Genomic DNA, 12,450 nt, shown 5'->3' on the forward strand with positions numbered 1-12,450 from the left:
AATTGTGCCCCTGTTAAATATATTTTTGATTGTTAAAGAGGTCATAGATAGGTAAACCAAACATAAACTTCATTTTTTACAAAGAAATATAGGCTTCACTTTGATTGGATAGAACTAAATTGTTACATGCTAAAATTTAAGAATTAACTTATTTCAAATTTTAGATTATAAAGACTTAATTGTAACCTCCTTTGATACTAACTCAATTGATTCAGACATTGTTAATAATATGTTTGGGAGGGATTACAAAATGGCGAAAATCAATTTTATCATTTTCAAAATAATTATAATAATGGAAGGCCCTAACATTGAAAATTGGGTTAAAGAAATGTAAAATTAAATGTTATATTGATTTTAAATTATAGATGATTTAAAGTGTATTTTATAATGATTTTGAATATGATAAAAATAATTTTAACTATTTCAAATCACACCCAAACATTTCTTTTTAAAAAAATAAAACACTTCAAAAACATGCAACATAAGTATCATTGATATATGTATATATATATTTAAAAGAAAAAACCACATTAAAACAATTTAGCCAATAAATATATTAGGGCTCGTATTAATTTAAACTCCACGTTCAAACGGAGAGATTTCTTTCTCCGTCGTGTGTTTTCCCGCCCATTCTTCCGAAACCAATACTCCCATTTTCTCTGCTTCTTCCGGTAGGTTTTGGCCGCCAATCTTAACTCCGTCGCTCCATTTCTGTTCCATGTTATATATTTCCCAGCGTCTCACGATTCTTCAACCGTCCTCCAATCCTTTTTATCTCTTCCAGTGAAAAAAAAATGAGTGCTCCTATGGAGATTTATTTGCCAAACCCTCCCTTAGAAGCCCAGATGTCTGAATCAAATGGCGTCGTCTCTGAATCAGCTGCTTCTCCTATTGTTAATGAAGAAAAAATTCTCGTTTCAGGTACTTCTCTAACAGTTTCTGTGACATATTGTCTCAAACATTTTTATGCTTGTTTTCAATTTCCGAGCTTTGAGGTCTGTCTCGTACTTTCCATGAATGTTGTGTTATATTTTAGTCGAGGCGTGCTTAAAATCCTCCAGCACCGCACGGACTGAAGATGTCCGGTTGGCCATTGAGAGGTATGCTGCTCGAAATACGTATTAAGCCTTCTGATTTTTAATGATTTGGTTAGGGAAATTAGATTTTGGGTTCTTTTTTTCCACTTACTCTCTGGAATTTTTTGAACTTGAAGTGTGCTTAAGTCAATTCACAGTGCTTGATGATGCGGTTGTCAATTTTGTGTTTTCGAATTTGCAGAATGCTTGAGAAGAGAAGTTTAAGCTATGTTGATGGGCCCATTCCAGTGCCGCTTGATGACGCTTTTCTCGCAGAAAACGTGCAAGGAATCCGAATTTGCGACTCTGGTATTCTCTTTTTCAATTTACACGCACCACTGTTTAAGCATAGAGGTTCTGAAGGGAATGGAATGTATAAAGGAGTTAATAACTTGAATTATTTAGAAAGTAGTAAATTTTGTCAGTTTTGTGGTTTATAGAAGTACTGGAAGAATTAGCTAACGAAGTAATCCATCCGCTTGTGGTCCAAGGGCTTAAAATGCTTGAAAAATGGAAAATTTCTTAGCAGAGAGAATGATTATTCCATTAATTTCTGTCAGCGGCTATGAATCAGTGGACAGGGTAGGTTTTCATTATTCTAGTTATGATGCTGGATTTGTGTTTTTGGTAGATGACGGTGTGCAAAACCATGATATCCTCCTATTCTGGCAAGTCAAACCTGTTGTTCATGTGTTTCAGGTGAAGTTCACTCAGTCATTTATACTGGTCTTCTTCCGCACTCACTATATGACTGATATTTCACTGCATTAGTTCAATTCTTTGTTATAAACTTGTAATTTTTTTTGGTGCACGAATGACCGCCTTTTTTCCTTAAAAATTCTATGTCATAAAATGACAAATTTTATTATTCACGATATATGATATTAATGCTATTCTACATTTCTTGGCCTTTATTTATTATTACTTTCTTCATTTCTATTATGTTGGGACTCAACTTTCTCTTGGTGTAGTTAGATTGATGTATATTATTTGTGTATTGCTCGTTCAGCTTAGTGAAGAAGGACCCTGCGAGGAACTTGGTGGGGAAGGACAGATTTCTAGCTTTAATGAATGGATACTTCCTGCGAAGGAGTTTAACGGCATGTGGGAAAGGCAAGCTGTCACTTATTTGTAGTCCTTTTACGTCATTTATACCCAAGCTTCCTTCTGACGAAGCAACATTTTCAAATTCATCTGCAGTTTAATTTTTGAGTCTGGTCTCAAGCAGAGGCTTCTGCGATATGCTGCTAGTGCTTTGTTATTCACTGAGAAGGGTGTTAATCCATTTTTAGTGTCATGGAATCGGTAAGGGAAGCCTTTTCTGTTTCAGCAATAGGATGGTTTTCAGAATTTACATGGGCGGATATAAGACATAACGTTGATTGCTGAATCGTTTGTAGAGTTCTCTGTCATTAGCATTCTTATTTTTTACTTTTCTAAAACTCAAGGAATGCTAACTAAAATCTAAAATTTATCCTTGGGATTGCATTTTATCTACCAATATTTGTTGTATGCATTTACCGGGTAATAAGTCGACTCCGATTTTATACTCTTTTACCTTTTTGGCATGAATTTTTACATTTTGGAATGAAGCCTACAAGGGAAAGACATCTCTATGCAAATGGAAATGGCCCTCCAAAATTTTAATCTAAATGTCAAACTTGCGTGAGAAAATCTCGAACTTCATCTAATTGATGTTGGCATCTAGGCCTCCGAGATTTTAAAAGCGCTACCGTGAATTCAAGGATGCTTTACCATGTTTTACACGATGTGCTTGCTTGCAGTCTGTCAAGAAGACCTAGACATCCGAGATGTTAATGTATAATTCTCGTCTTTTTACGTGCTCACAGGATTGTCCTATTACATGGACCTCCAGGGACTGGTAAGACCTCTTTATGCAAAGCACTGGCTCAAAAACTGTCAATAAGATATCTGTCAAGGTTTGTTGGTAGATTCTATTGCTCCAGTATTTATTCCATATTAATAATATAATGAGATTCTATTGCTCCTGTCCCTTATTATTTATTAGTTTCATTTCCATTATATTCAGATACCCACATAGCGTACTCATTGAAGTTAATGCACATTCACTGTTTAGCAAATGGTTTTCTGAAAGTGGCAAGCTGGTATGGCTTTCTTCATCATTACATGACCTGCATCCTTAGTTAATTTTCATTTCATTCTAGGTGGATACCGTTTTAAATTTGATGCAGCGAACACTTTTTGTTTGTTGGGTATTTTGGCTCTATCGTATTCAAGAATACTTGTTTCCCTTAATAGGTCGCAAAGCTATTCCAGAAGATTCAAGAGATGATAGAGGAAGAAGACAATCTGGTATTTGTTTTGATCGGTGAGATTTACTTTGGAAGGTTGTTAATTTCATTCTGGTCCTTCTTCTACTTTATCATTTATATTTATATGTTTTGTGGTATATAGATGAAGTGGAGAGCTTAGCTGCTGCTAGAAAGGCTGCTTTATCTGGTTCAGAACCTTCAGACTCCATTAGGGTATGCTATTGCCTTTTGTTTGGTCCCTCTTTCCACTCTTAATCACCCTCTCTGACCAAAAGAAAGAAAGGAAAAAAGAAAGAAAGAAAGAAAAAATATGCTATAAATTATAGAGGCCAGTAGCTTTGTAACTCAGCTGATGCATATAAAATTCCGAACTGTAATATCACAGGTTGTCAATGCGCTACTTACGCAGATAGACAAGTTGAAATCGTCACCAAATGTGGTGATCCTGACAACTTCCAATATAACAGCAGCTATTGGTGAGTTCACAATCAAATGACAAGTAAATATTTATCTTCGCAAAATAAAATCTTTTTGGTAGCGTAATTACAAGTTGGATTGCAAACTTTTATGGACTGTATTTGGAAGTTGGCAGTTGGCATACTATTCTGAGTGCAACTAGTTATTAAAAAAAATACTCAAATCGTTCCAACTTTTATACTCTGGAAGCTACAATTTCTCTTTCTTGAGCAAAGATAAAAACAATCCCCAAGTGTGTAGCCAGTAGCCCCGCTCTAAATCTTCCAATTGCCACTCGTTTTCTTTTCTTATTTTCAATTTCCATTTACTCGTACTTAAAATCTTTATACTTGAATTAACCAAAATCTGGGTCGCAGATATTGCATTTGTAGATCGAGCAGATATTAAAGCATATGTTGGTCCACCAACTCTTCAAGCGCGTTATGAAATTCTAAGGTCCTGCTTGCAAGAGCTTATACGCACTGGAATTTTGACTTCTGAGGTCCATGCACATTTAATAATTGCAGCTTTAGCATCGCTTTTGGATTCCTTGGATTCTCGTTGAAATAGAGTACATAGCCCGTAGGCATTCATGATTCTCACCATTTCTTAATTTCTTAGGGTTATGACCACTCTATGCTTCCTAACTATGCTGGTTTGAAAGAGAAAATAAGCATTCCAGAGACTGCGAAGGTTGATGTACCACTTCACATCTGCCAACTATTGCTTAAGGTTGCTGAAGCATGCGAGGTCTGTGACAAAAATCTTGCGTGCCTAATGATTCTACGAGTCCTTGAATGGCCCTTGAATTATTTGTTGAATTTTGTTCACAGGGTTCTAGCGGACGTTTTCTAAGAAAGCTCCCATTCTTGGCTCATGCAACTCTAGCCAATCCACGTACTGGCGACCCTTCAAAGTTCTTGTTCGCAATGTTGGAAACGGCTAGGAGGGACCGAACAGAGTTACCCGAATGAACATGTTATCATTATTTAGAAGCTTCTTGTGCTTGTAATTGATGTTGTACGGATAACATTTACATATAAAGATCTAAATCTGTTAATCAGTTGTAGAAGCTGACGCTACTTGAAAAGCCTACTGAAAATACTCATTGAGAGTTAATGTCAGCTATTCATTGCGTATACCGTTACGAGGACTCTTTCTGAAACTGTTGCATTTCCAGATTTCCCTGTTGTTTCCCCTTCCCCCCCCCGCCCCACCTTTTTCCCCTTTTTTTCCCCTCCCCTCTCTCTTCATAACCCCCACTAAATCAACTTTTTAAGACGGACAAAGCTATATATGCAAATGATGTGATTAAAGTTTTATCCATGTTTGAGATCATAAGGCTTCATTTGTTTTATTTATTATTCTATATGGTCAGTTAAATACATGGACTATTAGGTACAAACTTGCAAGGAGAAAAAGCAGAAAAGAGAAGGCCTACATGCCATAACATGTGAGAGGAGGAAAGCCCAAGAAAAATCGGGTTCACTTTGACACAACCGACCAAAAGGGAAAAGAAAGGGGAGCCAAGAATTTAAACTACATAGATAAAGACCCTTTTTTGAAGGGTCGTCTTTAACAGAAAGCCCAGCTTTGAGGTATCATGCTTTGCCTTAACTGGACCCTCCATTACACACACACTCTCTCTCTCTCTCTCTCTCTTCCCTTTTCTTCTTTACCTGTGAAAACGTGCCTTTCCACTGTACATTAAAGGGAAACATGCATGCGGGAATATAAAGATCTTAAGAGTCTCCACTGTGTGCGTGTTCCCATTGCAGGCTTATAATATCAATGTTTTTCTTGTTCTTGTTAGTTTGTTGATGTTATAGAATCCTCTAGTGGAAAATTATATGCATCTGAAGAACTAACTCTTTTTCTCTCTTACAGAAATAATATCTGCTTCTTCTGTCTGCTATCTCTCGCCATGTTTCTTGCTTTCAATAACGGTTCAAGGACGAAGCCAATGAACATTCTTGCTGCAGTAGAGAAGCCACAGACAGGTTTCTCTTTCTTGCAGTCTTTTGAAATTGGAAGCTTTGTTTTGGTTGTTCCAATAATGGTTCGAAAATTTAGACGTCCTTGTAAGCAGAGTGTTATAAGAGTTCATTGATGATCTCATCCTTTGCAAAGGGGAATCCAGCATCCTGGTCCGATTCATGAAGAGTTCTTTCATTTCTCATCTTTAAAACATGCATACATGCATACTTGAGTTTCTACTCCCTTTCTTTCTATCAATTATGATCTATTATCAGATCTGTAGTAAAATATATATAGTTATGTTATTCGCAACTGTTTTGTTTATATCAGATAATATATATTAAGGTATTGAGTGTAATTTCTCTGCATGCATGTCTGCATCTGCAGCTGATTGATATAATAAAAGTTTCTTCCCATTTTCGGTTTTCCTTTACATTTTATTGCATTTAACCCTTCTCTTCTCTCTCAGCTTCTTCTTTGTTTTTCTTCTGGTCTTGAATATATATGTTCATCTTCTTCTCTCTTTGGTGCTTGTTCTTTCCCATGGTTGTTTGAAAGTGTAATTCTTCTCTTTTGTTGGCATCATTTTGAACTGCGATACAATATAATCCAATCAAGCTAGAAGAAGTCTCATGTGAACCTAGTTTTGTTTTTGTTCTATATTTTTCAGTAGTCTAGAAGTAGACTTGCAGCGAGATTAGATAATATTTGTCGTAATGCTTTGGCAACCACCATATTGATGTGATCAAGTTCGATATTTTAAATTCTCTCTTGCAAATGACTAAAAAAAAAAAAAAAAAAAAGCTTAACATGGTACTCCGATGCTATAAGTAACTTTACATATTTTATGAAAGATCTAATTGTTAATGTTAGAATATACCAAATATATATCGTAACACTTCTGTGACTATCACACCGATATGATCAAGTTCAATATTTTAAATTCTCTCTCTTACAAATGATTAAAAAAAAAAAAAAAAAAAAAAAACTTAACGTGGTATTCCAATACTACAAGTAACTTTACATATTTTTTGAAATATCTAATTGCTAATTTTAGAATATAACAATTATTCAGAAGACTAAACTTCCATCGTATATATAAAATATTAATAGTTTGTAAAGTAGGGTTTATCTTCTTATTTATAGCTCATATTAATGCTAACTCAACCATCATATAAATTTAACCTAAATAGAAAACACACTACAATATTGTTAACACTGATATATATTTGTAATACATGCAACAGAAGAAAATATTATTACTTATGAGTTTTACACATAATTATAAAAGTAACATTTATTAAAAAAAAAAAAAAAGAAGAAAGTGTAATGAAAAAGAAGTCTCTCCACCAGTGTTAGGCTGGGATCTGATCAGGTATCTGCAAGTTTGATTTCTTAAAAAGAAGTCTTATAATTTGACTGTAGAAGTTCAGGTTATTCAGAGAGAGAGGCTGTGAGGTAACAAAACAAAAACATACTGAGTTCTTTTTTCTGAAACCATTGACCAACCTCAGCCTATATAGGAAAAGTCAGTCTCATCAACAGTTCAAGTGGGGTAATAATATTATATAATATTCCTAGAGTCACTGTGGCTACAGTTTTAATGATACTTTTCTTGTGGGATGTGCAGTACTTAACTTAGAATATTTGGCATGTTTGAAGTGTTGAATTGATTATTATATTCTATATTTGTGATGCATATCATTTTAATCTAGATTACAAACGAAGAGAGGAAATGACTATAAAATAATAAATACCGTTGACAATGAGGATTTTCAAATAGTTTTATTGGTGACAAACTTCAATTATTATAATGAGAGATCCAAATATCGAGTAGGCTATAATAGGCCACTTCACCCAAAATAAGTTAAGGGTCTAAATACCCCTTTATTCTTCAAAAAAACTATAAGTTGGTCTAATGATCATTGAGAGCTATAAGTATAATAAAGATCTTAAGAAAAGAAAAGGGTACAATCTAGGTTGGTCACTTACCTAAGATTTCATAATGTACAAGTTTTCTTTCATTCTACTGTTATAGAGTCAAGTGGTTTGTACTGTGAGAACAATTAAGGTGCATAACTATTATGGGTTGTCCTAGTGGTAAATAGGGGCATGACCTTGATAAATGATTAAGAGATTATGAGTTCAATCCATGATGGGTCACCTAAATATTGTAGGGTCGGGTGAGTTGTCTTGTAAAATTAGTCCAGGTGATTGCGTAAGTTAGTCTGAATACTCACAGATAGAAAAAAAAGAGAATAATCGAGATGCATGCAAATTGACTCGGATAGTCATAGATATATAAAATCTTATGATCTCTCATAAAAACTTATGCTCTCTTCAGAGAATTTCTTCAACTGCATAAAAGAAATGCACTTTTAGTTGACAAGGAGCTTACTTTTTGCTGCCTTAAAGATCCCCAAGTTTCCCTTTTTATTAACTTAATCATGGCTACATTAGACAACACAAAATATAGTTTGGGGAACAAATTAATGGGAGGGTCTTTGTCAATTTTGAGTCAGTCCACTATGTTCTGTCCAATACCAACTTGACACATGGCAAGACTGCCCACCATTAATGACTTCCTTGATAGCTTCTGTAACTTCTTTATTTCTGTTTATGTGTGGATCTCAAGACTAGAAATTTCCCCGTCTTTTTCAGACTGCAGTAACATGCTTTGTTTCATATTTTGTTATTAATATTAAACTTTTAGAGTAATGTTCAACCTTTTCTCTTTCATATTTCCACATATTCCCTCTGTTAAAAGTTTGTGAGTATACTAATTGCAGATCAAAGTGAAAATTGTGTCCTTTATTGGTCAATGCAATGTTCTAATTCTCTCTTAATGGCTTCTGCAAAACAGACTGAAAGTATGTAATTGTTCCAAGGCCCATATAGTTTGTGGGTTTTGTACTTGGTCCCCAAAGATTTTAAATTCTGTCCTTCAACTTCAATTTTCTATAACTAAACCACAATTTGTTTTTTGAGATCCATGGTCCATCAACATTATCAGATAATATAAGCCCATGGATCAGTTGGGCTTCAATGCTTTGAAGCAGAGAATTCATATCAATAATTCTTAGATACCATAAGATAAATTGTATGCATTTTCTAATGTTGTTCATGAATGATCTCGTTCGTGGTAGAGGTCGGGGTTGGGGTCAGATGAATTGGCAACACGTGTCCAAGATATGTTTAGAGTATGAGTTTGAGATTTTTCCCTCAAATCTATTGTCTACTGGTTCGTATATGTTTTTAGAACACAACAAATAAGAATGTGGAGTAGAATATTTAAACCGTTAGAATTTTTCTTTCGATTGTCGCTCAAAGTTTGTACATTGTTCTTAATTATTTTCCTTAAAAAGTCTTTATAATAATTAACTTGCAACTTCTCACTACTTGTGTTTTCATTTCAACATTTATGTCTATCTTTTCCCTATAACAATAGAGTACTATTCTTAATCAATATTCCTAGAAAAAGAGAAAAAAGAGCTTATTTCTCTGAATACATAATGTTCCTCAGAATAAGAACATTTTCCAATTGAATTTTTCAAATAAATATACTTCAATTTTAATACGTTAACTTTGATCAATTCTTTCACATCTCCTAATCTATTTAAACAACAAAAATATATAGATGTATCCATGGTTACACCGTTCTTGTTTAGTCCACTCAATTGTCCAACTACAGTTGATCTCGAAACAAACTCTTTTTATTTTTTTTTCTTTTGTTTTGTTTCTCAATTCAAAATGTCTTCAGGTGAACATTTTTCAATTGAATTCTTCAAATAAATATATGTCAATTTTAACATGTTTGGATGCATCTAGAATTGTAATATTTTTTTTTGTCAATTTGATTGTCCAATTATACTGTTCTCCTAACAAACACTTTTAATTTTTTTCGTTGTGTGATTGAAGTAGATCGTATAAAGTTAGACTACACTCAAGTATTCATTTTTAGATAATGACAAATTACATCCTAAACGTTTGTTCCTAAATCAAACCAAAAAGTCGAAATAAAATGTGCAACTTAAAAGTGCTAAAACACAATATATATCCTTTTCTAAAGAACACAAAAGGAGAAAAGTTTTGATTTTTAAAACATTATCATATGCGACCAAGCAAAATAGAAACATTTGGAACAGCAAAGAAATAGAATATCTATTGGCTTTTCCTTTTGGTTTGATGAGTCAGAAATGAAAAAACAATATTTGATTTTAGACCCAATAATACAAATTTTAAAGCAATATTTGGGAGTGGGCTCCAACTTTTTTATTTTATTTTCCAGCCACTCCAAAACATAGCACACAAAACTCAAAAACATTATTTTAGAAAAAGAAATAAAGATTCCTGCATGAAAAACTGTGTGGTTTGATAGTTTAAGTAGTAGTAAAAACATGGGTGCGTCACAATCACACTTTCTTCTTAAGATTGAGTGGGTGATTCTGCAACACTTACTCTCATTCTCCAACAAGTCAATCAATTTAAGGTATATTTTGCAACATCCACTCCCATTTTGAAGCAAATGAAATCAGAGAAAAATGTTTTCCCAAATGTTTGAAAAAATAATTGTCCTAGGCTAATCGGTTGAGATTCGTGTTCTAAATCTCTTTTCTATTCTTTTAATTTATAAACTTTGTATAAACAAATTGTTGTTATTAAAATAATTGTTATTTTATGAGCGTACACTCAATCCAATAAATAAAAATTCTAGGTTAATTTATGTAATTTAAACATGTATGTAGAGGCATACGGGTAGATCATATTTAAACGATAAGCTAAACGGTCGTAGTAGATGGATAAGACTGGATATAGGGAATCTATAGATACAACCCGTTTTGTAAATGTTAGAAGTGTTGTAAAGTACTACAAATAATATGATACTGATCATTCATGTAGAGACAAGTGAGTAGGCGTATCCTATACAAAGAGTTTGTATAAGATCGGACCACAAAATGACTAGCCTCATTATATAACACTATTAATAGTAGAGACTTATATTTCACCTAAATCTTGAGTGAGTTGTGAACTTCTGCCTATGAAGGCGGTCCTTTGATTTGCATGAATGCGAGTGATCAGATCGCCAATTCAATAGGCACCATTTTGGGAATTCGTCTGATTGGGGAGCTGGGAACACAGCTACACAAGATAGACTTCAATCTTTCCCTGATGTCGGGGTAAGTAGATAAATTGCTCCCTTAAGAGCTGATTCTGAGGTTTGAACAATGTGGCCACACCCTCTCTTGGCCCGAAAGGGATTTGGTCATAGTTGGATTATGATTTATTGTTCATTAGAGGGATTAGTGCTACTTAAAGGAGTTAGACGAAACTACATGGGTAAAGCGGTAATTTTGGTTCAACTGTACTAACGATCAATTTGTGAAGGGTCATCGCATTTTTGATTGATTATATCTAATGGACACAGAAATATAACTATAGTGCGAAGAGTGTCGATCTTTAGTGGAGTGACCGACAATTCATGAATGTTGAATAATTTAATTTAAGGAGTTTAATTAATTATCCAAATACCATTGGAGCTTCAATCTACAGATCCACAGGTTCTCTCTGTAGCTCAATAAGAATTATTAATAATTAATTTTGGATTAATTTGAATGGTTTAAATTAGTTGAGGGAATTAATTATATATGATATAATTAATTTAAATTAATTATATGTGATATAGTTAATATAATGTATTTGATGCATTATAATATAAAGTTTCTTTCTAGAGAAATTAAATATTTGAGTATGACTCAAATACTAATTGTATGGATGAGATTCATATAATTAAATTTAGTATAAATATGATTTATATTAAATACCATGTATTATTGAGAGAAATAAAACTATAGGTTATATCGTATTTGATACAATATAATATCTATAGGCTATGTGTTATATTTGATATAACATATAGTTTAATATATACTATATGATAAGGTGGTTATATATATATATATATATATAGTATGTATGTATGTATGTATGTGTATATATATATGTATGTATGTATGTAGGTTAAATAATTGTTATTTATTAAATTTTAATTAATTAATTTTTTGAAATTAATTTGGGATAGAGTTCCCTCCGCCTCTTTTCTCTCTTGATCGATCATGGTAACGTGAAGTGGTCTTCATCTTCTTCACAAAAGATTCACATAGGTGATTTTTCGATCTCTCTGTTTTTTTTGCCCAAGAACACACAAAAGAAAATTTGTTTTTCTTCTCTCTCAAAAATCTTTCCCCTCTTCTCAAAATCTTAGCAGAGCCCACCACTCTTGCTTATTCTCATCCCCTAAGAAGAATACAGTAGGTCCTCTTGTGGTGGTGGTAATTTGGTATTTCAGTTTTTTGAGATCGAGATTTAGATGAAGAGTTTGTGATCGGAAGGAGGGATCTCACGAAGAATTGGTTCTTCAAGGGTAAGTTGTTTTCCTTTCCTAATTCCCTCCTTAGCATGCTGTAATTTTTTTTATTTTTTATTATGCATAATTTGAATATTTTGTAATTTTATTTTGTAAAAATGAAATTGGGATGATCCCGCTTCTGCATTCAAACTTCACTGTTCCTTCAGGAACGATAACAACTTAGATAGCATACAACTGTGAATATGAAGGTCTAACAACTAGTCTTACCTCCATACGTATA

The 12,450-nt window shown here is 33.4% G+C and overlaps 1 protein-coding gene across 1 annotated transcript; it reads left to right on the top strand.

Moving 5' to 3' along the window:
* Positions 1 to 612: 612 nt before the first annotated feature.
* Positions 613 to 6,219, top strand: LOC120082835 (pachytene checkpoint protein 2 homolog). Its single transcript, XM_039038167.1, has 16 exons — positions 613 to 671; positions 785 to 921; positions 1,037 to 1,100; positions 1,279 to 1,385; positions 1,708 to 1,775; positions 2,086 to 2,189; positions 2,277 to 2,381; positions 2,927 to 3,016; positions 3,127 to 3,202; positions 3,357 to 3,426; positions 3,513 to 3,583; positions 3,756 to 3,846; positions 4,204 to 4,328; positions 4,448 to 4,576; positions 4,660 to 5,424; positions 5,714 to 6,219. Exons 2-15 carry the CDS (start codon positions 795 to 797, stop codon positions 4,798 to 4,800), a joined length of 1,368 nt encoding a protein of 455 aa, XP_038894095.1. The 5' UTR covers positions 613 to 671; positions 785 to 794; the 3' UTR covers positions 4,801 to 5,424; positions 5,714 to 6,219.
* The last annotated feature ends 6,231 nt before the right edge of the window (positions 6,220 to 12,450 follow it).

Source organism: Benincasa hispida, chromosome 8 (genome assembly GCF_009727055.1).
Source record: "Benincasa hispida cultivar B227 chromosome 8, ASM972705v1, whole genome shotgun sequence".
Lineage (NCBI taxonomy): Eukaryota > Viridiplantae > Streptophyta > Magnoliopsida > Cucurbitales > Cucurbitaceae > Benincasa > Benincasa hispida.

Bases quoted from the DNA above. Each gene is read 5' to 3' on its own strand.
- LOC120082835 (XM_039038167.1), top strand. From the start codon at position 795: ATGAGTGCTCCTATGGAGATTTATTTGCCAAACCCTCCCTTAGAAGCC. The intron at 3,017-3,126 runs GTTTGTTGGTAG...CATTATATTCAG, and splicing joins TCAATAAGATATCTGTCAAG to ATACCCACATAGCGTACTCA. The intron at 3,203-3,356 runs GTATGGCTTTCT...TTCCCTTAATAG, and splicing joins TTTCTGAAAGTGGCAAGCTG to GTCGCAAAGCTATTCCAGAA.